Below are 27,508 nucleotides of genomic sequence, written 5' to 3'. Positions count from 1 at the left end.
GTGCTCTCTCTGGGTTGATGCTGGTCGACCCGGACAGGGTTCAGTGTTTGAGATTCTCAAAAATGTTAAAAAAGAAAAACTGTTTCCGTGACTTAGTAGAAGGTACATGAACAAGAGTGTCCATCCATCCATCCATTTTCTTCCGCTTTATCCGGAGTCAGGTCACGGGGGCAGCAGCTCAAGCAAAGCCACCCAGACCTCCCGATCCACACACACCTCCCCCAGCTCCTCCGGGGGAACCCCAAGGCATTCCCAAGCCAGCCGAGAGATGTAGTCCCTCTAGCGTGTCCTGGGTCTTCCGCGGGGCCTCCTCCCAATGGGACGTGCCCGGAACAGCTCTCCAGCGAGGCGTCCAGGGGGCATCCGGAAAAGATGCCCGAGATGAACAAGAGTGTATTATTTATTAATATATAATAAGAAAAATATTAAAGGTTTGTGTATGGTGATGATGTAACAGTACTGAGTTCAATGGCCCCAGGTCTCCACTCTTATCAATGTCTGCACCACACCGATGACTGGCTGTTTAATTTTGGTTTAAAGAAAACACAAGTTCGCATTGTAGGAAAAAGCCTACTAAAAACACTCCTATGTTTAAACTAAAGTCAAGTGAAATCCATATACAAACTAACATGGAGATCCTGGGTGTCAAATTTGACACATGTACCACATGTCTTGCTTTTGGCCGACACCTGCTGCGAGAGGGATCGAATGGGCTCTCACTGGGCACACTCTGTCTTTCAGTCACTGGTGTGCGCGAACAGTTGTAGCGACACGTGTACAAGGTGTTGGAGGCAGCTACGATTTTACACGAATGGCATCAATTCCTCCTTCATGCGCTCATCGGCTTAAATCATGTTATGTTTGAAGGGGCGCTCAAATAGAGTCCAGAATTGTTCTCAGTCAACTTGGAAAAACAGACAGTACAAAAATAATTCTGACAATGTTGTCCGTGATACTTCCACAAAAAAAAAAAGAAATACTTTGTGTACTTCCTCTGTCCAGTGAAAAATTGCTTCAGAAATTTGTTCAGGTTTTCATCCTAACAGCTCTTCATGCCTCCAGACAGCTTATGACATAGTGGATTTGTGTGTGTGTGTGTTTGTGTGTGTTAGAAGAATTAGCGCCGTCAATTAGCTCCTTCAAATCATCGTCCATCATCAAAACAAACTCCACCATGTTTAGCTAAACACTGCCCCACTAGTGTGTCTGTGTGTGTACGTGTGGGGGGTGGGGAGGGGTTTGCAGCGTACAATGATACAAAACGTACAGAACCAAATTTGCACTTTAAATGGAAAACTTACCAAAAAGTCGTACATGCAAGTATGTTTCAAGTATACTTCCAGTTTACTTTTTATATACTTATCAGTACTATTTTTTGGTAAGGGATACAAAGCGACAATCAACTGACAATGGACCCACTCAACCGTTACACATTTAAAATGTTATGGGCCTATGTAAAAGGCACCATCATTCACATTTGTTAAACGCACTAAAAATCATGACAGTGGTTGATGTTATAAGTAAGAATACATACAGCTTTTATCGTTGCACTTTGTCTCCAATTCAACAAATCTCCTATTCAACAAATCCAGTCTCCATTTCATTCATATTATATTCTAAATTGTGAGCTCACCAAGAACACATTACTTGGCAAATTTATATTGCAGGGCCATAAGTCACTGGGTTGTTTTTAGAATTTTAGGAAATTATCCTTTGAATTTCAATGTAATGGCTCCACTGATTCTTTAAGATATCTATTACTCCACAAAAATTTTGTAAAACCATGATCTGAGTTCACTCTTGTCAACTTACTCTCTCATTTTAATTGTTTTATAGTTTTTAACTATACATTTTTATTGATGCGTTTTACTCTTGTATGGATGTTATTTCCCCAGTATTGACGGTTTTAATAAAGATATGAATATAAATAAAAAAAATATTGGTCAGAGGCAGTTTTGGTGGTGGGGTGTCGTATTACCCCAGAGGTGTATCTTTCCTTTAACTTAATATTTTTTGTGCATTTTGAATTCAAATATCGTATTTATTCTGTTAAACGCCCCTGGAGCCTGTAATTTTCAAAAAGGGGGACATTTATTGACTTTTGTTTGAGTGTGTGTGTTTGCACGCATGTTGTACACAGTACAACCTTACTTTACGTACAGACATGCGTACTGCCTGCAAAAGAAGCAGTGCAGACTCGAAATAAATGTTTTTCTGCATGAAGTAGCTGCTACACAATTACATAAAATGACTTTGTGCAAGTATTGCTACTTGGCGGTGTTCAAGCTGAAGGTAGTGAAAGAAGTGGAAGAGAAGGGAAGCACCATGCTGCACGGGTTTTCCTAGTCGATAGCAAACACATCCAGGAGTGGTGTAAGAACAAAGATAAGCTTGCAACCCTGGCCAAAACAGCAAATTGGCTGCCTAGTGGGGGGAGAAACGTGCATTATCAGGACATTGAAGAGGGGCTGATGAAATTGTTCCAGGAAAGGAAAACGATAAGCACCCACGTCACAGGGAAGAGTCTGAAATACGAGGCACTGTGGCTGCATACGCAACACGGAAACCAGAACTTCAGATCCTCAAATGACTGGTGTTTGACAATTTCTGAAATGACATATCAAGCTGACGATGTACTCATGTTGCTCATCACCCAAAAGAACTGATGGATAGCAAGGTCACTTTGACTGAGACTTTGGCAGAGGAGGACAATGACAGTCCTGGACACCAGCCACAAATTGTGAACTTCATGGATCACTTATGGTTTGTCGTGGCAAAGAGGTAGGACTATTTCACTTTCATTTTACTCTGTTCTCTCAAGAATTCACAATTTCACTACTTGCAATATGCCAAAAAAAGTCAGGTAGTCCAAACCTTTCAGTTTTAACTAAGTAAATAAACCCAATTATTTTCTGAAATCTTAAATTGAGAACATCTATGATGCTAATTAGCAAACTTGAGTTTCATATTTTGGTTGCAGTTCCATTTAATGCCACACATTATGTATAAATATAATCTTTAATAAATGGAACACCAATAATTTGCTTTAATACACTAAAATACACAAAATAAATATTCTTATAAACTTCATGTGCAAAAATAAATAAATACATAAATAAATATTCCAGTCCGTGCTGTGTACTCTTCCAGTTCAGTCCGATCAGATCCTGGTCTCCTGTGCTTGGTCGTAGTCTGCAATCCTTTCTTTTATATGCGCCAGTTTATGGTGAAGATAGATGCATTTCCTCTTGTCTCTCCGATATCCAGGAAACCACTTCATAAAAAAATAAAAATACACTGAGAGATCAAACTGTGTAATTATGTCTAGTGTCAACAATACTGCAATAAAACAGAAAAAAAAGTCTTACTTTCTGATAGATTCTGTACTTTTCCAGTACCTGGTCCTGCATTTGCTATGGAAACAACAGAAAAAACTATTAGAGACATAAATGTAATCTCCTGTCTGTCTCGTCCTGGAGAGCACATAGTCAAGTCCAAGTCAGGGGATGAATACATGAACATTTCTAAATCACGAAATATGTTTTGGACATAATTTACCTCAATCCCAAAGAAATACAAACAGCACGGTGCTGCAGGCAGTTCTCAAAAACTATGTGACCATGCAAGAAGGAGACAAGTGAGGGAAGCCACCAAGGGCAACTCTGAAGATGTTATAGGCTTCTGCCAATGTGATTAAAAAAACTGGGGACAGTACAACTTTTGTCTGTTGACTTCACCAGTGACTGAAGGACCATCATACAAGAAAATGGATCAATTCTCAGCTGACGTCTTTCATGCTTTGTGGCAAACTGAAGCTGAAAGTTCACATCTTTTGATGATGATCCTTTTCTGTGCCCCTTTTTGTTCATGAGAGAAGTAAATTAAGTCCAAGGTATATTCACTGACTGGAAATGTTCATGTACCCATCCACTGACTGTCTTAAGAAAACTGCCTGTGAAAGTGATTATCTGTATTCAGATTAATCCTTACTGTCCAATTACTTATGGCCTCAGTAAATCGGGGTGCTCTTTGCAAAAACTGCTGTAATTCCTGAATGATGAATGTGATATTTTTGTGAAAACCGTTGAATTAAAGCTAAAAATGTACAAGCACATCTTGATTGTTTTATTTTAACTCTATTACAGCGATCTAGAGAAATGCAATTCAAAAAACTGTCTCTGTCAAATTTCTTATGGACATGAGAGTCGACTGCTGGTCCAGACAGTACCTGATAAGCTTCCGTCCCAGGAGGCAGCGAGTCCAGTTCAGAGGTCATCTGAAGAAACCTTTCTGCAGCAGCGGCGATCCGGTCATGAACAGCTTCATATTCATGATACTCAGCGTCAAATTCCTCTTCGTATTTTTGACGCTGCTCCAGTGATGTGATGGTGCTGTATTTGCTGAAAAACCAAAACAGAGCTTATAGAAAGCTGTTCTCCTGCTATCTTTTTTTTTTCCTTAATCTGTCAACAGAAAATCAACATTATTTTAACTAAAGTTCAATCAAATTATCAACTGAAAAAACAGAAAAAAAGACTTAATTTCTTTGTAGTTGTACTGCCTGGTATGTGACAAAGTCACTTAGTGATTACCATTCATGAATAAAATGATTTTTAGACTCAGATGAAAATAAACAATGTTTCTTATGAATATGAACATACTATAAAAGTAATTTTAAAAGTGCTCCAGTCATGTTCGTATTGATCATTGAGATCACAGCATCTCTTCATTATTTTGTCGATGGGTAAAAATGATCAATCAATCAATCAATTTTTTTTTTATATAGCGCCAAATCACAACAAACAGTTGCCCCAAGGCGCTTGATCAGTCATTCTGGTTGTGTTGCTAATATCTCCACTAGATGGAACTGCAGAATAGTTCTGAGTCTATTTATAATGTAGAAACTTTTCATTGATATATAGATATTCCTTGATTTGGGTTGTATTCCTATAATGACACTGCAGAACTGTTTTCAGATGTGTTTTATTCATAAACAGCAGTTTTTCCTTTTTTCAGATAAAAACTTATGATTGATTAGGTTTGTATTCCTAATATTTCCAGTAGATGGCGCTGCAGAATGCTTTCAGGAGTTGCCATAAAACAGCATGATGTGTGTTGACCAGATGCACACATGTAAGACATGTGCTTGTGTTTTTTATTTATTTTTGAAGTCACTCAGTAATGTCAGTTGAGGAAAAGTAGGTGAGATTTTTCAGCACATCCAGAAAAGATCAAAAACAACGTGTTGATTCTGTCACTCAAACGCCATTTCTGCAGCTGATTTCTAAGTTCAAATGTCTCCTGAAATGAGGACTGTACAGTGTGTACGAGGCTGAAACACAACGTTAATGAAACTTACTTGACATAGTCGGGGAGTGGAGTCGCTGAGGTTGAAGTAACCGTAGCTTTCTCCCCTGTGTGGCCTGAGGAGAGAAAGAAAAAACACAGACACAAATGGTGAAGTCAGTCTGTCAATAAGAATGTTGTAAACATCAGCTGCATCAAGTCTAATGGAATTATTGATCAATATCTGTGATTAGAGGCCTGATCCAGGGCAGGCAGTGACTTCAGCAACCTGCGAGGCAGGAGGCAACGCTGCCTGCTTTGTCTCAGAGTCAAAGGTCACCCAGATGTGGAAGCAGAGTTACACTCCTGAAACAGGATGAACAGATGAACTGTTCTTTACAGGTGTTATCATCAACATGTACAATTCATTCGGTTCACTGTCCCTGTTCAACCATGTGTTTGTCTTTTTCAACAAGGTTACTCACAAACGAAGCCACGAAGTTTCAACAAACTTGGTGACACAGTTTGGCCTAATGGGGCCTCATTTATAACAACTGTGCACGCACAAAAAAAACACGTTGCGATTTATAAAAACAAATTTCATATATATATATATACAGTGAGGAAAATAATTTTGCAAGTTCTCCCACTTAGAAATGATGGAGGGGTCTGAAATTTTCATCTTAGGTGCATGTCCACTGTGAGAGCCATAATCTTAAAAAAAAAAAAAAATCCGGAAATCACAATGTATGATTTTTTAATAATTTATTCGCATGTTACTGCTGCAAATAAGTATTTGAACACCTGCCAATCAGCAGAAATTGTGGCCCTCAAAGACCTGTTACTCCACCTCTAAAAAGTCCACCTCCACTCCACTTATTATTTCAAATTAGAAGCACCTATTTGAGGTCGTTAGCTGCATAAAGACACCTGTCCACCCCACACAATCAGTAAGACTCCAACTACTAACATGGCTAAGACCAAAGAGCTGTCCAAAGACACCAGAGACAAAATTGTAGACCTCCACAAAGCTGGAAAGGGCTACGGGGCAATTGCCAAGCAGCTTGGCGAAAAAAGATCAATTGTTGGAGCAATTATTAGAAAATGGAAGAAGCCAAACATGACTGTCAATCTCCCTCGGACTGGGGCTCCATGCAAGATCCCACCTTGTGGCGTATCAATGATCCTAAGAAAGGTGAGGAATCAGCCCAGAACTGCACGGGAGGAGCTGGTCAATGACCTGAAGAGAGCTGGCACCACTGTTTCCAAGGTTACTGTGGGTAATACACTAAGACGTCATGGGTTAAAATCATGCATGGCACGGAAGGTTCCCCTGCTTAAATCAGCACACGTCCAGGCCCATCTTAAGTTTGCCCATGACCATTTGGATGATTCAGAGGAGTCACGGGATAAAGTTATGTGGTCAGATGGACCAAAATAGAATTTTTTGGTCTTAATTCCACTCGCCATGTTTGGAGGAAGAAGAATGCTGAGTACCATCCCAAAAACACCGTCCCTACTGTGAAGCATGGGGGTGGAAGCATCATGCTTTGGGGGTGTTTTTCTGCACATGGGACTGGACAACTGCACTGTATTAAGGAGAGGATGACCGGGGCCATGTATTGCGAGATTTTGGGGAACAACCTCCTTCCCTCAGTTAGAGCACTGAATATGGGTCGTGGATGGGTCTTCAAACATGACAATGACCTGAAGCACACAGCCAGGATAACCAAGGAGTGGCTCCGTAAGAAGCATATCAAGGTTCTGGAGTGGCCGAGCCAGTCTCCAGACCTAAACCCAATAGAAAATCTTTGGAGGGAGCTAAAACTTCGTGTTTCTCAGCGACAGCCCAGTAACCTGGCTGATCTAGAGGAGATCTTTGTGGAGGAATGGGCCAAAATCCCTGCTACAGTGTGTGCAAACCTGGTGACAAAATACAGGAAACGTTTGACCTCTGTAATTGCAAACAAAATCTACTGTACCAAATATTAACATCATTGATTTTCACAGGTGTTCAAATACTTATTTGCAACAGTAACATACAAATAAATTATTAAAAAAAAAATCATACATTGTGATTTCTGGATTTTTTTATTTTTTTTTAGATTATGGCTCTCACAGTGGACATGCACCAAAGATGAAAATTTCAGACCCCTCCATGATTTCACTTCAACTATGAGAGACAAAATGAGAAAAGAAAAATCCAGGAAATCGCATTGTCAGATTTTTAAAGAAGTTATTTGTAAATTATGGTGGAAAATAAGTATTTGGTCACCCACAAACAAGCAAGATTTCTGTCTCTCACAGACCTCTAACTTCTTCTTTAAGAAGCTCTTCTGTCCACCTGTTACCTGTATTAATGGCACCTGTTTGAACTTGTTATCTGTATAAAAGACACCTGTCCACAGCCTCAAACAGTCAGACTCCAAACTCAACCATGGCCAAGACCAAAGAGCTGTTGAAGGACACCAGGAAGAAAATTGTGGACCTGCACCAGGCTGGGAAGAGTGAATCTGCAATAGTCAAGCAGGTTGGTGTGAATAAATCAATTGTGGGAGCAACTGTAAGAAAATGGAAGACATACAAGACGACTGATAATCTCCCTCGATCTGGGGCTCCACGCAAGATGTCATCCTGTGAGGTCAAAATGATCATTAGAACGGTGAACAAACATCCCAGAACTACACGGAGGGACCTGATGAATGACCTGCAGAGAGCTGGGACCAAAGTAACAAAAGCTACACACTACGCAGAGAGGGACTCAAATCCTGCAATGCGTGGCGTGTCCCCCTGCTTAAGCCAGTACGTGTCCAGGCCCATCTGAAGTTTGCCAGAGAGCATATGGATGATCCAGAAGAGGATTGGGAGAATATCATGTGGTCAGATGAAACCAAAATAGAACATTTTGGTAAAAACTCAACTCGTTGTATTTGGAGGAAGAAGAATGCTGAGTTGCATTCCAAGAACACCATATCTACTGTGAAGCATGGGGGTGGAAACATCATGCTTTGGGGCTGTTTTTCTGCAAAGGGGACAGGACAACTGATCCGTGTTCAGGGAAGAATGAACGGGGCCATGTATCGTGAGATTTTAAGCCAAATCCTCCTTCCATCAGTGAGTGCATTGAAGATGCAACATGGCTGGGTCTTCCAGCATGAAAATGATCCCAAACACACCGCTCGGGCAATGAAGGAGTGGCTCCGTAAAAAGCATTTCAAGGTGCTGGAGTGGCCGAGCCAGTCTCCAGACCTCAACACCATAGAACATTTGTTGAGGGAGTTGAAAGTCCATGTTGCCCAGCGACTGCCCCAAAACATCACTGCTCTAGAGGAGATCTGCATGGAGGAATGGGCCAAAATACCAGCTACAGTGTGTGCAAATCTGGTGAAGACTTACAGAAAACATTTGACCTCTGTCATTGTTAACAAAGATTATGTTTGTTGTCACTCCCGGTCCCCCAATCGGAGTGACATGTTTAGCCGCATGTTCTCCTTGAATTGCTGGCTGTCTGAGTGGTGTCCAAAAAATGAGGTGGGCTTCATAGATAATTGGCAAAGCTTCTGGGGAAAAGCTGGTCTTGTTAGGAGAGACGGCATCCATCCCACTTTGGATGGAGCAGCTCTCATTTCTAGAAATCTGGCCAATTTTCTTAAATCCTCCAAACCGTGACTATCCAGGGTTGGGACCAGGAAGCAGAGTTGTAGTCTTACACACCTCTCTGCAGCTTCTCTCCTCCTGCCATCCCCTCATTACCCCATCCCCGTAGAGACGGTGCCTGCTCCCAGACCATCAATAACCAGCAAAAATCTATTTAAGCATAAAAATTCAAAAAGAAAAAATAATATAGCACCTTCAACTGCACCACAGACTAAAACAGTTAAATGTGGTCTATTAAACATTAGGTCTCTCTCTTCTAAGTCCTGTTAGTAAATGATATAATAATTGATCAACATATTGATTTATTCTGCCTTACAGAAACCTGGTTACAGCAGGATGAATATGTTAGTTTAAATGAGTCAACACCCCCGAGTCACACTAACTGCCAGAATGCTCGTAGCACGAGCCGAGGTGGAGGATTAGCAGCAATCTTCTATTCCAGCTTATTAATTAATCAAAAACCCAGACAGAGCTTTAATTCATTTGAAAGCTTGACTCTTAGACTTGTCCATCCAAATTGGAAGTCCCAGAAACCAGTTTTATTTGTTATTATCTATCGTCCACCTGGGTTTAAGGATATGATTCCTTCTTTATGTTCTCTAATGCCATATACCGACACAGTGCAGAGTAGCTACCTAAACTCTGTAAGTGAGATAGAGTATCTCGTCAATAGTTTTACATCCTCATTGAAGACAACTTTGGATGCTGTAGCTCCTCTGAAAAAGAGAGCTTTAAATCAGAAGTGCCTGACTCCGTGGTATAACTCACAAACTCGCAGCTTAAAGCAGATAACCTGAAAGTTGGAGAGGAAATGGCATCTCACTAATTTAGAAGATCTTCACTTAGCCTGGAAAAAGAGTCTGTTGCTCTATAAAAAAGCCCTCCGTAAAGCTAGGACATCTTACTACTCATCACTAATTGAAGAAAATAAGAACAACTCCAGGTTTCTTTTCAGCACTGTAGCCAGGCTGACAAAGAGTCAGAGCTCTATTGAGCCGAGTATTCCTTTAACTTTAACTAGTAATGACTTCATGACTTTCTTTGTTAATAAAATTTTAAGTATTAGAGAAAAAATTACTCATAACCATCCCAAAGACATATCGTTCTCTTTGGCTGCTTTCAGTGATGCCGGTATTTGGTTAGACTCTTTCTCTCCAATTGTTCTGTCTGAGTTATTTTCATTAGTTACTTCATCCAAACCATCAACATGTCTATTAGGCCCCATTCCTACCAGGCTGCTCAAGGAAGCCCTACCATTATTTAATGCTTCGATCTTAAATATGATCAATCTATCTTTATTAGTTGGCTATGTACCACAGGCTTTTAAGGTGGCAGTAATTAAACCATTACTTAAAAAGCCATCACTTGACCCAGCTATCTTAGCTAATTATAGGCCAATCTCCAACCTTCCTTTTCTCTTAAAAATTCTTGAAAGGGTAGTTGTAAAACAGCTAACTGATCATCTGCAGAGGAATGGTCTATTTGAAGAGTTTCAGTCAGGTTTTAGAATTCATCATAGTACAGAAACAGCATTAGTGAAGGTTACAAATGATCTTCTTATGGCCTCAGACAGTGGACTCATCTCTGTGCTTGTTCTGTTAGACCTCAGTGCTGCTTTTGATACTGTTGACCATAAAATTTTATTACAGAGATTAGAGCATGCCATAGGTATTAAAGGCACTGCGCTGCGGTGGTTTGAATCATATTTATCTAATAGATTACAATTTGTTCATGTAAATGGGGAATCTTCTTCACAGACTAAGGTTAATTATGGAGTTCCACAAGGTTATGTGCTAGGACCAATTTTATTCACTTTATACATGCTTCCCTTAGGCAGTATTATTAGACGGCATTGCTTAAATTTTCATTGTTACGCAGATGATACCCAGCTTTATCTATCCATGAAGCCAGAGGACACACAATAATTAGCTAAACTGCAGGATTGTCTTACAGACATAAAGACATGGATGACCTCTAATTTCCTGCTTTTAAACTCAGATAAAACTGAAGTTATTGTACTTGGCCCCACAAATCTTAGAAACATGGTGTCTAACCAGATCCTTACTCTGGATGGCATTACCCTGACCTCTAGTAATACTGTGAGAAATCTTGGAGTCATTTTTGATCAGGATTTGTCATTCAATGCGCATATTAAACAAATATGTAGGACTGCTTTTTTGCATTTACGCAATATCTCTAAAATTAGAAAGGTCTTGTCTCAGAGTGATGCTGAAAAACTAATTCATGCATTTATTTCCTCTAGGCTGGACTATTGTAATTCATTATTATTGTTGTATGGCTGGGGGGCCTGGCTGCCTTTTTGTTTCTGTCTTTTGTTTTTCCTTCCAGGTGGCTTGCATTTGGGACTGAGTGGCTGTGTAGCTGAGTTTATCAGGACCTCACCCTGATCACCTGCGGCTCGTCAGGACTCACAGCTGTGGTGCATCTACATGGATTGGAACATGGTGGCATTTAAGACTGGAGTACACAGTGTGTATTTGCCAGAGACTCGACCTTGTGACCAGACAAGTGAGATCGTCGTCTCGGGAGCCATCTCATCATCAGTGGATGCAGAGAACGTCCAGGTTTGATGCATGGTCTGTGAAAGAGGAGAGGGTGAGGTCTCACGCTCGTCAGCACACTTCCTGAGGTACGTTAGATTTTGTGACTAACATTTATACAGTCAGTAAATGTGGTGTCCCTCACACCTTATTATATTGAGCTGTATGTTGGTTGTTTAAATCAGCTTCCACTGCAGTGGAGTTTTGTGAACTGGATGTTCCATGCCTGCAGGGTGGGAAGCTGATTAGTAATTAAGCCAGGAAGTGTTTGCTGTTTGTGCACCTTTTGAGCGTTCTCTCTGTGTGTTGAGTGTGGACTCACATAATGATTCCTTCTTTCACAGACTCGGTTTGTCGCGGCCACCTGGGGGGTGTCGGCGGGGTCCTTGGGTCCGAACCAGTTCTGGTTCCGGACCGTTAGCGCTGCTGGGAGCGCACCGCAATCCACCACGCCAGACCGCGCACTTTTATATTTTTCACAGCACTGTTATGTTCATTAAACTCTGTTATCCTTTGTACCGTGCTCTGCTTATTTTATACTGGGTCCTTCAAACGCTGGTCGGTTCTCCGGGCTGCGTCCGACACATAACAGTAGTCTCTGGCCAAACATCACGGACCCAGCGGTAGCAGAGACGGTACGCGCCGGGAAGGCGGCAGCAGACGTTCAGAAGTTATCCGGATCGGTTGCGGGTGCTCTCCGCCCGGATGGTGCACGTTGGAGAACCCATTACTGAATACTGATTTGAGCGCTCGTGCAGCCGTGTTCCTGTGTTTGTGCCTTATCCGTGGGTCATGGTGGAGTGTGACTGGCGACGGCTTCGCGTCGCACTTCGACCGGATAAGAGGTTTGAACGGGAGCTGCAGGAGTGGGTCTGTAATGGGTGAACGCGCACGGCGGAGCTCTGTGGCACGGGTCGGGGTGCTTCCTGTGTTACAGTCGTAACCCCGTTTCCCCGGGTAATGATAGCTACTGCGTCTGTTGTGTCAGCTCCGGTGTTATTTAGTTGAATCACATTTTTGGTTGTGTGTTGCACACAGCTGCACACAGAAAAGCAGCTCGTTTGTTTTCTCTGTCACCAAAGAGGGTTTTTCATTTTTAGCACTCTGGCTCCCTCTGTTGGTGACTGAGTCACATTACCATCAAGCTCTTAAGTTGGAACAGGTGTGTTCCATTTGTTTGAGCTTAACGGTATAAATCACTTATTTGTTTTGTGTTAGTTCATTTTGTGTGGGTGTTTTTTGAGTTGGTTTTTGTGTGGGATTTTTTTTTACAGTATTAGTGTCTGGGGTCGTCTCCCTGCAGTTCTGTCTGGAAAAAAAGAAAAAGGACCCAAGCAACTTTATGTTAGTCTGTTAGTCTTTCTTTTTATTTCTTTCAGTTTCACCTCCCAGGGTTTGATGGGACGGTCCCCGGGGGGTCATGGGGGGGTAATTGGGTTGTTTTTTCTTTTTTTTGTTTTGTTTTTTGTTACGCCCTCTCTTCTCCTCTGGCTCCAGCCGTGTGAGCCGTAGTGTTGGCGTTGCTGGAGTGGTGCAGTTTGGTTATGCTGGGCGTTTCCCAGGTAACCTCTGCACCTGGGGGGGGGGGGGGGGGGTGTGTGTGTTTTTGTTTGTTGTTTCCCTGTTCCACCTCCGGCTTCAGCACGCCTTGAGCCGTCTGCCATCGGCGTGGCTGAGGTTTGGGGCAGTGGGATATACCCGCAGCTGGTGGCTGGTTTAGAAGTCGGAGGAGTGGCGCCGTTTTGTGCCATCTGCCATAACCGCTGTTCCACTCCTCCCGGTTGGCTTCTGGGGTATAGTCACGGTTGGTGACACTGGACGTGCTTCCAGTTTCCACTGCGCCAAGGGGGTGGGGTTGGGGTTGTTTTGTTTGTATGTTTTTTTTTCTCCTTTTGTTTTTCCCCCCAGTTTCCGCCCTCAGGGTTTGACTGTGGTGTCCTCTGGGGGGGAAAGGGCTGTGGGTCCATCTAGCCATAGACGGCCGGGGCTGGGTCCATTGGTCATGAGGGGAGGCGTCTCCTGGGGTTGATGGAATGGTCCTCTGGGAGGCGCTGGGTGTCCCCGTGGGTGACGTTGGATCCCAGAGGGACCTCGGCTGTGGTTATTACTCCTGGAGCTGGCGGGATGTCCTCTGGGGGGTGTTGGTCCCTACATGTCGTTGGGGGGGGGGGGGGTGTTAGCATTTTTATTTGCAAGCTTAAGTTTGGGTTTTCTTTTCTCCCCTTCCCGGGGTTTGATGGAACGGTCCTCTGGGGGGGGGGGGGGGGGGGGGGGGGGGTGTTTTGGTACCGTGCTCTGCTTATTTTATACTGGGTCCTTCAAACGCTGGTCGGTTCTCCAGGCTGCGTCCGACACATAACAATTATCAGGTTGTCCTAAAAGTTCCCTGAAAAGCCTTCAGTTAATTCAAAATGCTGCAGCTAGAGTACTGACAGGGACTAGAAGGAGAGAGCATATCTCACCCATATTGGCCTCTCTTCATTGGCTTCCTGTTAATTCTAGAATAGAATTTAAAATTCTTCTTCTTACTTATAAGGTTTTGAATAATCAGGTCCCATCTTATCTTAGGGACCTCATAGTACCATATCACCCCAATAGAGAGCTTCGCTGTCAGACTGCAGGCTTACTTGTAGTTCCTAGGGTTTGTAAGAGTAGAATGGGAGGCAGAGCCTTCAGCTTTCAGGCTCCTCTCCTGTGGAACCAGCTCCCAATTCAGATCAGGGAGACAGACACACTCTCTACTTTTAAGATTAGGCTTAAAACTTTCCTTTTTGCTAAAGCTTATAGTTAGGGCTGGATCAGGTGACCCTGAACCATCCCTTAGTTATGATGCTATAGACTTAGACTGCTGGGGGGTTCCCATGATGCACTGAGTGTTTCTTTCTGTTTTTGCTCTGTATGCACCACTCTGCATTTAATAATTAGTGATTGATCTCTGCTCCCCTCCACAGCATGTCTTTTTCCTGGTTCTCTCCCTCAGCCCCAACCAGTCCGAGCAGAAGACTGCCCCTCCCTGAGCCTGGTTCTGCTGGAGGTTTCTTCCTGTTAAAAGGAAGTTTTTCCTTCCCACTGTCGCCAAGTGCTTGCTCACAGGGGGTCGTTTTGACCGTTGGGGTTTTTACGTAATTATTGTATGGCCTTGCCTTACAATATAAAGCGCCTTGGGGCAACTGTTTGTTGTGATTTGGCGCTATATAAATAAAATTGATTGATTGATTGAATTGATGTTACAAAGTATTGAGTTGAATTTTTGTTTTTGACCAAATACTTATTTTCCACCATAATTTACAAATAAATTCTTTAAAAATCCTACAATGTGATTTCCTGGATTTTTTTTTTTCTCATTTTGTCTCTCATAGTTGAAGTGTACCTATGATGAAAATTACAGATCTCTCTCATCTTTCTAAGTTGGAGAACTTGCACAATGAAGAGCTGAATAAATACTTTCTAACCTCACTGTATATATCAGTCTGATGCATCAGGCAGATTACTACTTGTAGGAGGTGGGTGGTGGACCACCTGTCTGCTTGGGTTGCTGCCAACTGAACATTCATAGTGTAGTGATGCAGTGTCCTGTGCATCAGTGCACAATCCCAGACCTGACTTTTGTTTCGTTTTGTTTTGTTTCGTTTTGTTTTATTTAAACTACATTCTGAAGGGTTTGGTCAAACCAGAAACAAACCTTTGTGGATGTACGATGAGGACAGGGCTGAGCTGTGGGGGTTTCCAGAAGTCCCATGAAAAAAGCTGCTAATGGGGTTGGTACACTGAACTTCATGAGAGGGCATCTGTGGAGCCACAGGCTGGACAGATGTCCTCCGTTTTTTCAGGTCTGGACCATTGGACAGGTCTGACTGCGATGGGCGTTTCCTGGAAAAAAAATGAAAAACAGCACCTTCAGTGGGACAGTCATTTTAAAATGAGGTGTCAAGAAAAATGGCAAAATATATATATGAGTCACAAAGCAAGTGGATCAGGAGGAATTATTCATTTTGACGTTGCTTCCAGAAGAAAATATCCTAATACAAAAACACGCCGAGCCAAACATCTTCCACTGCTTTGATGTGTCCAGTAACAGATTCATCAGTGCAGAGACGGAGTCATTTAGAAGCTCCACTATCAATGTGATCGCAACAGACTTCTACATTAACTCGGTGGCCTTTCTGTGCCAACGCCAGCACCGTCAAAACACATCAATCCCTGAGTCTCTCCTGTGCTATGAGCCAAAACCTATTACAAAAACTACGATTCAAAACTCCAAAATGTTCTGCAGTAAAGCTAAAAGCAGAGTATTTCCACAAAACTAACTAAGCATCACAGCATTTGTGTTGGGGGGGGGTGACACCCACCTACTCAGGAGCCGGCCAATGAACTGCTTTTCCTCGCTCTTATATCCAGGCCAGTCTGTCTGGACGTGTGTGAAGAGCTCCGTCTTCAGACTGTAGCAGTCAGCATCTGGGTTCCAATTGCTGACCTGAAGGTCAAAGAAAAAAGAAACAAAGTTATTCCAACAGCATTAGACAGAACACAGCATCGTCTCAGAGAGAGTCTGGTTGAGGTTCTGGAAGTGTTGCACAGTCATAAACCCACATTAAAGTTAAAAAACACCATTCTGCCCTCAGTGTCTCTACTGAACTGGATCTATATTGTTTAACTAAACTTTGTTCCTCCAAAATGATACAAACCATCCACTTTAAATTTTCAGACATCAGATCCCAGCTGGAGACACCCCACTGCTCTCCTGTCAAAACACAGTCTTCTCCTCCACAGGTAGTTAACGTACAGCCTTAATTACAGCTAACAGCCGCGGTACCGTCTCCACCTGAAGACCGTTTTGGGACCCAAAACATTGTGAACAAGATCACAGAAAATACAGCAAAAATAAAACTAAATCGACATAATCTTTTGAGATTAGAGTTTTCAGCTGCACAACGATAATCTGCTCGTCAGACCTGTATTATTTGCAGCAGCAGTGGTGATGAGCAGCACTGTAGTTATAAATCCTTGACCAAACATCACCAGAGACAAAACACAGCTGAATTTTACATGAAGTTCTTTTATTTATCCAGTGGGATAAATGTTCCTTTTTATATTTTCTCTTCCCTCATGTGATGTTTTTGAGACATTCTGTTTTCTCAGAAGGCAACAAAGGTATCTGTTGTGTGTTCGGTCTATTTGTTAGCTGGACTGCTCAGAACCCTGTCACCCGATGTTCACAAAGCTTGGTGACAGGGTCACACCCTGGACATTCATTTATTCATTTATTTTAATGACAAGACTGACATAATAATGGAACCAATTTTCACAAAACCTTAGGAAAAGTTGGAAGAACTAACAAAGAACCAACAAAGGAGCAGTACATCATCACTTCAGTCCATTCTTGACACCAAAGACCACCTTCCACATGCGTGGGCAACATGATAAAGTGCTACTAGTTAACAGCTTGGAATACTAATGTGTTGGACCAGGTGTTTTTGGTGTTTGAGGAGGTATGCAGTCAATGTTTCTGCTTGTGGAAGGTATCTTGGCATTTTCTTTAAAGGTTGCATTTGAAAGTATTTCGTCTCTTGTCAGCAGTGTATTTAATATGCCAGATGTCTCACCTCCTCCAACACTGAGGTCAGCTCAGCCATGTCCTCTGAATCAGATCGCTGTCTCTCCAACCACAGCACCAGATCAGGTTTTTTATGTGGTCTTAAAGCCAGCCGATGAACAATGCATTCCCTCAAGGGGCAGCGTGCCACAGGGCTGAGGACCTGGCTCCTCTTGCACAGGGAGTGTTTGCTGCTGCTGCTGTTGCTGCTGCTGCTGCTGCTGCCACGTGAGTCTGGCATTAGACTCCGCTTGTTCTGGATCTTTGCAAACTTAGCTGAAATCAAAACAAAAGAGGGCCAGAATGTGAATTTCAACATGAAATTTATGAAAGATAAGGGCAGATTTCTTTGAACACAGATGAGCAAAACGTAAAAGAAGCATGTAATCCACAGACTGGCCAACATGTCCCTCCTCATCCAAGCCTAAATCCATTTATATAATTCATGTTGAAGAGCAAAGACAGACAGATCTACACACATCTGAATAGACTTCTTTCCATTCTTCTTTTTTTTTCTCCTCCGCAATGTTGTTAGGTCTTCCACCATTCAGAAGATTCAGACGGCTTTCGGTGGCTTTTTAGTCGAGTGAGTATCTGAGAAACTGTGGAGAGCTGGGCATGTCACAACATGTCCCGTGAGACTTCCAACACGGACTTGCTTTTGTTCTCCGCCATTGCGGCTTTGTCCCGACGTGCGAATGCCTCCGCACGTCTTTCATTACAAAATCTCCTGTAACAGTGGAATCTGACGAAAAATGGCTGATGTCCACCTTTTCTGCCATTTCTCTGGTAGTCACAAGACATCCCGGATCAACACAGCCTTCACTTTGGAAATGATCAATGGTCATTCAGCCTGTTGATGGCCGTTCGAAGCGCGGCACGCCCTCAGCCGCTGTGGGCCGTCTTTAATCCGGTTGTAATGCTCCTTAATCTGTGTGATGCCCATAGGATTTTCACCGAAAGCCATCTGAATTTTCCAAATGGTTTCCACCTGGCTGTCTCACACAGTTTCTTGAAAAATTTGATGCAGAGCTGCTCCAGCCGTTCAGATATTTTCCTGACAATGAAAATCCGACGAGAGGGGTGGACCACTGCTCACTCAAAGCCTGCCCACAGGCGAATGATGCAACCGACAGGCGTGAAAAAAACTCACGCATGCGCACGAAGGTTCAAGCTTGGCTGATGCAAGTGCACAATTCAAATCCATATAGTTTTTGCAAAAAATGAAAAGGTCCGATACTTTTATAACAGACCTCGTATTTAAATTCATCGTGGCTAGATCATTTATTAAGTGCAGCACTGTCAATTTAATAGATAGTGGCACTGATGTCATGGCTCAAAGGAGAGGCAGCAAAATAAATAAATAAATAAATGAAACTACCTGCAAAAAAACTCCACTATAATTACATCTTTAAGTAAAACTTCATGAGCATGAGACTTGTTAGTGTATGATTCTGACAAAACCAAACACACTAATTGTACTAAGAGGCAGGCTGGCACACTGTCCAAAATAATGTGATCAAAATGACACACCTAAAACATGAATAGCTGCAATTCAGCACTTTGATCAATTATGTGATAACTTCCACACCGTATGGCAGTTACCAGCAGGATATCAGCAGGATGCAATCGTTTGGAAGCTTTCTGGCAACATGAAAACTCCCTGTTATTTGTCCTTGATCCCTACGTGCTTGGAAACGACCATGTCAACTGAGATGAGAACACGTAACAGCTTGGAGAGAAACACATTAATAAACATCTTACTTGGCCTCCACTCGATCTCAATCGCTGACCGTTTCTGGTTGGGTTTCTCCATCTGAGACAGGTATTTCCTCGTTTCCTGGTAGGACTGTTCTGTGGCACAAACTGTCATCTTGCCCTGAATGTGGCCCTTGCTCTCCAGGTGGTCCGTGTCGTCCCTTTGGGGAGAAGTGAAAAAAGGGGAAAAAAAAATTAAAGTTTAAACTTACAAATTCTATTTTAGCCAAATGTAGTTGAGATTCTGCCAGTGCAGCGATAAAACGTTGCATCATATGAGACATGCACAAATGCACGCACAGATGGTTATGCAAATTCCCAACATGTTTTTATAAATCATCTCTTCAAATAACAATGTGTCCAGTTAAGGAGGTTAAAACACTTCTAAGCTATGGCCCAAATACAGCAGCAATAATGTAACCTTTTCATTGACCCTTTGACCCCACATGGCCACAAATGCTGCCTGACTCTTCTCAGTTATTACTGGTCACACCTTTGTGGCAGAAGCCTCTGGGTGTTATTGGAGTCATGTTTGAATAAAACCTAATGTGTGTTATTGCCCTAAAAGAGGGGTGAGTGACTGGTACAGCCTTGTGGTGTCAGTCTTTGAATTCCATTTGCAGATGAGCGTGAAAGCAGTTGTGAGTGCTGCTTATCCTGAGACGTACTGCTGAATGCACTCAAAGCTTGACTGTGGGTTCTCGCTGCCATCACTGGACAAGTTGAACCTGATGATTTTTTTTGGCATCAGGGTCGTCCGGGGTCGGTGCTGGAATCTTCATGTACTATACAAGAGAAAAAATGAGAAACATTTAGGAAAGTGAAATATGTATGACAAGAGCCTAAGAAAAAAGATAAAGACACTGATGTGTAAGAAATAAAGGGCGTCTGGAAATCATCATCATCGACCTGTATTTCTCAAAGATGTAGTCTGATGTGATGTCGTCTGCAATTTAAGAGCTTAAAAACTGTTCAGGAATTTAATCACCTCAACAACGTACTTACTGAAACAGATGAGTGCAATTGTTGCATTGTTTTTTTTGTCTATGCACTGAACATGACCTAAATAATCTGTATCTTGGACCAATCAATGATGCTACATAGAACCTCCCAGGTCAAAGTTGATGACCTGCAGACAGTTATGGGAGGAGCCTTTCTGAAAGGCAAATTCTGAGTATAGTGTCACGGACAGCTTGTACTTGAGCAACAGCCTCTTCTGTCACAGACTGTATGTAGCTCCCCTGTATCTCTGTCAGAAACCAGGTTTATAAATACGACCCAAAAACCTCAAAGACGATTCACCATAGAAAGTCATTAATCAACAGGTAACATGTCCTTGAACACAAAGTGGACAGAAACTCTCGTTCATCCTGTCTACAGCTGAGATCGAGCTGGAAAAGGGACTGTTCAGTACATTTGTTGATAGTGTGTCCTACAGTCCAAAAAAAAAAGAAGTGATTATCACTCATCCTTTCCCTGCATGACAATGACCTTCCTGATGCAGAGGTTGAACCAAGGTAGTACACAAGATTGGTACTTTAAAAAACAAAACTCATGCAGTACTGAAGAATAAGAATGTATAGAAAATAATCATTCATAGAAGTCACATCCTCTGCAATATCTTGAAGTTTTAACGCTTGTTAATTTAAAGTGGATGTGTGCACATGCTCAATGGATGCTTAAAAAAGAAAATACGTAGACAAACTGTCACGAGTGTGTTCCACCACAAATCAGAACTAATTACATGTTCAAATTCACAGGCATTATGGGGAGAATGAATAAAGAACTTACCACCTGGTTCTCCTTGAAGCAAATCGTTGGCTTTGATTGTGATGTCTAAGAAGACAGAGAGGAAAAACAAGCTTATTAAGAAGTCAAACATCACAGTAAAACAGTGCTCATATTTTCCTCACTGTAGTTGTTTCAGTGGTATAGAGGAGGATTTTCTTTCACCAAAGCATCTAATCTAGGCTTGCATCTCAGATGTACCTTCTGGCAAATTGTAGCTGAACTTTCAGGTCTTCTTTTTAAGAAAATCCTCCTCTATATCACTTCAACATGAAGCTATAACTGGTGATACAAAATGTAAAACATGCACTCTGCACAATTTCTCCAATCACAGCCACAGAAGCCTACTTCTGGGTTATCTGAGTGTCTTGGTGGCTTTCCTCACTCTTCTCCTTCTTGCACAGTCGCTCAGTTTTTGAGAACTGTCTACTCCACACAGATTTACCTTAGAGTGCCATAATGTTTGTATTTCTTCATAATTGATGTAAATAAAGTCCACGACAAATTCCGTGACTTGTAAATGTTCATGTATCCATCCCCTGACTTGTTTGAAGAAAACTCACAATAAAACTGATTTACAGGTATTATACCAAAGTGTTACAATTCTTATGCAACCCATCATCTTGGCTTTTATATTTTAACTAATTTATATAAATTTTTAGAGATCTGCTTTCAATTTGAGTTTAAGGAAGATAATTTTAGAAATTTTTATTTTTGTATTTGAAGTGGCATAAACAAATTAAAATGTGTGAAATGCCAAGAGTTCCCATACATTTGGAGGGCACTGAATATTAACAAATGAAACCAACCACACAAAACAAAATATCTTTGGTTCATATGCTGCCCGCAATAAAAGAAGTCAAAGTACATGTGAGAATCACAGTGTTGTTTTGTTTGTTTTTTTGCACATTTTCCATACGTCCCAACCTTTTCTGATTTGGGGTTGTACCATAAACCATAAACTTATGAAAAATTTTTGTTAAGAGTATTCTGGAATCCATAGAAATAACTTGTACATAGTGTGACCTGAAACTCTGTCTGTGATACTTAAATATTAATCAAAATATTCATTGTCACTATCCCATGGTCAAAACTGTGGAACTAACTGGTGCACAATGGAAACAAGATCGTCTCTGTTGCGTCCAGGTCCATCACGGCTCACACACCGTCTGCACCTGCTGCAGGCAGACCACCCCTTTGATTGACTAGGGAGCACCTGCCCCCTGGTGGTCTTTTCCAGACACCACAGTCTCATCATCAGCAATGATCAATTTTCGTATGTTATGTAGAATTAAGGTTCAAATAAAATAAACAAACACACAAATAAATAAATAAAATCTAGGTCCAGGACACAGCTCCTCCAGATGGCAGCTTCTTCACTCAATTTGAGCAGCAAAATTACACAAAAATTATCTTTTAAAAATCAATTTAATGACTGTAATCCAAATCACAGACTTTTACAGCTTTGGGAATTTTATTCATTCATTTTTCAAAAAACATTTTTACCTTTTAACCTTTTTAAAACACATTTACTCGTAACTGACAAGTAAAATCCCTTCATTTTCACAGCAAAACAAAAAACAGGTAGAGATATTTTCTTCAGAGTTGTTGGGAGTTGGAAATAAAATGTAAAGTTAGGCTACAGTGGTTCTTACCTTCAGGTTCTGGTAAGTTTCCAGCATCCGGATCGCGCTGTCAGTCAGTTTTACGTGGTACAGACTCTGCTTGGTGTTTTTGCTGATTTGGGTGCTGGAGAGACCATAACTATGCTCCTGCCTCAACGCTGACATTTTCACAACTGCTTCTTCTTCTTAGACTGCTAATAAGATCTGTGTTGACTCCTCAAAGTTTGATTTCTGGCCTCTGTTATATGTTTCTGTTCCTTGCTGCAATTTGTTGTCCGTTCACATCAACACACAACCACTTCTGAGCACTAACGTCTGGTTTGTTTACTTTTTAACGTGCTCTTACGTCACGCGCAGAGGGGGCGGGGTGGAGCGTGTGGGCGGAGCTAAAACATCGCACGTGCTCTGAGATTTTCCAGGCTGCAATCAGTCCCGGTGTCGCGGTCTGAACAGCCCCCCCCATCCCTACAAAAACTGGTCCTCTTTTGTATGCGATCTGTATATAACACTGGATCGCTCATTGGCCCACACACACACTCCATACAAACAGCTGAAGCAACTGGGCGGCCATCTTACCACTCCCAAGTAATGTGGCCCGCACATAGACAGCTTATTAGAACGTCAACAATTTGGAGTAATAACCGAACTGATTCTCTCATGGCCTTGTTTTTGTTCTCCAGTTAATGTAACCCTCATCCCTCCTAATCTATGTATGCCATGATTAGCTATTTGATTTATTTCCTTTGTTTCTCACTGGGACAAAATTCAGTTGTAAAAATTATGATTCTTTAATCAAAGTTTGTACAAGTTTTGTGTAATCATCAGCAAGCTTATATATATATATATATATATATATATATATATATATATATAATGTCAAAAGAGTCCAAATGAGAAAACTCTGCAGATTTAAGATGATAAAGTCTGTTGACACACAAAAGCTCAAATTAATATGAATGCATTGTTTTCATTCATTGAAAAATTATTTAATTTGTGTGGATCTGATTTCTGAATCTCAATCATTGGGAGCTGTTGTTGACCACGCCCCCCCTCTCACTTTGGAAGGGGCCTGGTTCTGTTTTCTGACAGAAAGTGTGGACGTGTCTCACTGAACACACACACGGGGTCAGTGGGCGTGTCTCACTGAACACACACGGGGTCAGTGGGCGTGTCTCACTTCTGTGACATATGTCACAAGAGTCCATAAAGAGCTGTTTCAGACTCAAGTGTGTTTAATTAAAGCAGGAGAGATTCTACACACAAAGAAACACAATTCTACATTTTTAGGACGTCAACCACATTTAAATGTTCTATAAATAACATTTTAAAACACTAATACAGCAGCCAACAAATATTGTGTTTGTTGACTTTGTTGGTGTGATGCTGAAGTGCTGTGAGGAGATGTGATCATCTTCTAAATATGTTGTTGATGATGGAGCGTTTTGAAAGCTTCTGGACTGAACTGTTGGTCACTGTGACTAAATCAGACCGTGTGCTTCTGTCCTCTCAGTGCACTCTGGATGATGCTGCAGACATCTCAGGGGTCCAGGTGGAGCGGCTTCAGATAAAGACTCTGAACTTTAAGGACGAGCAGCTGCAGAAGATTGTTGCAGCCAAGGAAAAGTGTTTGAGAGCCATCAGTTCTCACAGCTTTCTTCATCTGACACTTTTTTACCCACATCCATGTTGTGTGTGCAGCCACTCCTCACCCTGTGGGCTCTTTATTCACCTATTGTGTCTCTAACTGGCTCCTTTTTCAGGTGATCGCTGCAGAGGGGGAGATCAGAGCCTCTCAGATGCTGAAGGAGGCCTCTGTGGAGCTCGACGACTCTCCGTCTGCTCTGAGACTTCGCTACCTCCAGACCATGGAAATGCTCGCTGCTGAAAAGTCTGTATCCATCCAGATGGACCCTGAGATGATGCAGCATTCACTGATATACTGAAGGTCAGCAAAAAAAAAAAAAAAAACAGTTCCAGGGTTCACTGGCTCTGATTGGAGACGCTTCAATCAACAACCTTTCCAGTTTCTTCAGCAGTCACAGCACAAAGACTTTTTATACAAGATGACATTTAATTCATTTTGTAAATTTGATTTGGAGAATAAAGAGAATAATTACAAAAAAATATGTATGTGAGCCTGATTTGTTTATTATATGTCATTTTTGATCATCATAAATAATTTTTTATAGTGAAAAAAGTGAGTATATTTTAAAGACTATACTTCCAACACAGTCAGCATAGTGGCTTAGTGGTTAGCACTGTTGCCTCACAGCAAGAAGGTCATGAAATTACGCTGTTGTGCTTTATACGCCAGTTACCAGCTTTGTTTAACTTTGTTGGCTAGCAAAGTACGGTTGGCTAGTTAACGGCTAAATTAACGGTAGCTCATCTGGCTATAGTTAGCCTACTTTCAAGATTTGCGGTTTTTATTTTACATGGTGTTGATTTTTCATGGTTTTTCAGTTTATGGGTTCTTTCATAGATATCAATAGATAGTATCTGAGTTTGGGGTTTCCTGTTGGGAAAGTGTAGGAACACGGACCCACAACAGGGGGCGCAAATGAACGGACAATGGAGTAAGTCAAAATAACAACGCTTTACTGTTGTGAATGTGCACAACGAATACAACCAATTACAGAAATGGACAAAAGTCAATACACAAAGGTGTCGTGTGGGCAGGCTCGAAGATAGGAGACGCCTCTCCAAGGTAAGACCGGAACCACACGGCTTCCTCCGCCACAGGACCCCGGGAATACTGGAGCCGCCAAGTCCCGAACTCCCAGGTGGCCACTGCCTCCGCGTGTCGGACCTGGTACTGCTGGCGAGGGAAAAAGAACAGTTAGATGGGGGCGCGTTTGCACCCAGAACTCCGAACGGCAGGAAAGGTACCTCCACCTCTCGTTGGAACAGTAAACCAATAACTAGCTCAGTCAAAACTGTGTACTCAGTAGGCTTTGATATGTTACCTCTCTGGTAGAAACGATATCTCGGCAATGAGGTGGAGATGCCGTCCTGCTGATATACCCCACTGATGATTGCCGTCAGCTGTCTCAGGTGATGGGTGACAGCTGTCACCGAGGCTGCTCCCGTGAGGCGGCGGCGCCCTCTGGTGCCTGGAGCCCGCACTCCAGGCAGGGCGCCCTCTGGTGATGGTGGGCCAGCAGTACCCTCCTCTTCAGCGGGCCCACACAACATTTTCATTAGAAAGCATGTAGAGATGGAATTTGTCTTCCTATAGTAAGCTAGTAGGGTGAACTTTAGATAGAAACCTAAAACATATTACATCATAACTTCTGTTTCTATAGTAACGTAACCATATCTATAGCTTAGCCAAGTAGCTATAATTTAGTTTGCAACAAGCCTACAGACTAGTTAGATGTTCTGCCTGTCTTGCTTTGTTTAGTTCTTTGGTTTTGTTGTATGTTAGTTCTCTTGCTGGTCTTTTTCCTGCTTGGGTTTTCTCTGCCCCTATTTCTCATGTCTTTCTCTTCTTGCTTTGTGGTGGGCGTTTCCCTATGTCTGGCCACACCCTTATTCTGGTGCTTTTCACACACACCTGTTTCTAATCTGCAGCTCACCACCTGGGTGTATTTAAGGTTCACTTTTTGTTCCAGTCCCTCACCAGATTGATGCGCCTTGTGCCTTCTCTCTAGCTCATTTCTTTGTGTTTCCTCATCCTGCGAGCCTCCTTGTGTGTCTGGCCACCTGCCTGTTAACTCGACCACGCCTAAGCCTGATGTTAGTTGTACTTTTGCTCTTGTTGGACTGCATTTTTGTGTACCGGACCCAGCTTACTGTTTCAGTAAACTGTTTTTTACATACAGAGCTACTTGTCAGAGTCCTGCATTTGTGTCCAGCCATTTCTGACCACCAAGCCTGATAATTCCAAGTTATCTACTTGTAAAGGGTGGTGCAAGTGGTCATTGTGCTTGCTGCCCAAATGGAATGTCCCCGGTTAAAGGTCACCAGTGCCCCGTTCTCGATGTACATCTGGAGTTTCATCAGGATGGACATCTGATGTCAAACTTGTGCTGAATACAGATGTGATCCATACTAGAGTTTGGTGAGATCCACTTAACTGGAACATCATGATGTCTGCAGCAGAATTCTCCACCAGCTAGTAGCTTGATAAATACTTTATTAATCCCCACATGGAAAAATTCACTTGTCTTACAGCAGCAAATCCGGTTTAAAAAACAAAAAGACAATAAATATATAAAAATACTTTAAAAGCCCCGTAACATAACCCCCCCCCACACACACACACATACACACACACAATACACACACACACACACACACACACACACACAGCTAAATCAACAACAGTCACTGTGGGCTTGAATAGCAGCAAGGAATGAAGGATCTCCTAAAGTGCTCCGTCCTACACCGAATGGATAGGAAGTGCTCAGATCTGTTACTCCTCTGGACGGACAGAGTCTCATGCAGAGGGTGTTTGTTGTTATTGAGGATTGCCTGCACCTTCCTCCTCATACACCTCTCCGCAGCTGCCCCCACGGTGTCCAGTAATCCCCCGATCACTGACTGCGCCCTCTTAACCAGTTTATCCAGCTTCTTACAGTTTCTGGCAGAGATACTATTGCCCCAACACACCACAGCAAAGAATAGGACAGCCGCAACAACATAGTGAGAGAACATAGACAACAATTGGTTACACACATCAAACGACTTAAGCCTCCTCAAGAAAGAGCTGGACAGACCCTTTTTATAGAGGCTTTCAGTGTTAAAGTTCCAATCCACATTAGATGGACACCAAGATATTTGTATGTGTGCACACATTCAATGTCCTGTCCATGGATGTTTATTGGCTGCATAAAAATCCTTTTCTTGCCAAAGTTGATAATCATTTCCTTTGTCTTTTTTTGTGTTCAGAATGAGTGAATTTTTGTCACTCCAGTCACAAAAAGCAGTGATTATAGGTCTCTGTACTCACCCTCCTGGTTGTTTTTAACACAAGCCACAATGGCTGTGTTGTCTGAGTTCTTTTGAATGTGACAGGTGTTACAGTGATATTGGAAGTCAGATGTGTAGATGGCAAACAGGAAGGGTGCGAGTACAGTACCTTGGGGAGCACCTACGCTGCTCACAACAGTGTCCGAGATGGTGCTGCGCAGCCTCACAAACTGAGGCTGATCCACCAGGTAACTGTGGATCCATGCTGTAAAGATGATTGAATCCACCCCTAATCCCTCCAGCTTTTGTTTGAGAATGACCAGCTG

General features: G+C 42.2%; 1 protein-coding gene across 1 annotated transcript; it reads right to left on the bottom strand.

Moving 5' to 3' along the window:
* Positions 1 to 3,160: 3,160 nt before the first annotated feature.
* LOC117512194 (RNA polymerase II elongation factor ELL-like) lies at positions 3,161 to 22,433 on the bottom strand. Its single transcript, XM_034172214.1, is given in 12 exon segments — positions 3,161 to 3,274; positions 3,369 to 3,413; positions 4,229 to 4,400; positions 5,360 to 5,423; positions 15,187 to 15,374; positions 15,854 to 15,978; positions 17,108 to 17,373; positions 18,862 to 19,017; positions 19,513 to 19,597; positions 19,599 to 19,640; positions 20,647 to 20,691; positions 22,299 to 22,433. Coding segments are annotated over 12 exon segments (1,437 nt in total).
* Between the last annotated feature and the right edge of the window lie 5,075 nt (positions 22,434 to 27,508).

This window comes from Thalassophryne amazonica, chromosome 1 (assembly GCF_902500255.1).
Source record: "Thalassophryne amazonica chromosome 1, fThaAma1.1, whole genome shotgun sequence".
NCBI classification, from domain to species: Eukaryota; Metazoa; Chordata; class Actinopteri; order Batrachoidiformes; family Batrachoididae; genus Thalassophryne; species Thalassophryne amazonica.
Note: the sequence above shows the minus strand (reverse complement) of the source record. Positions and strands in the feature narration are given on the sequence as shown.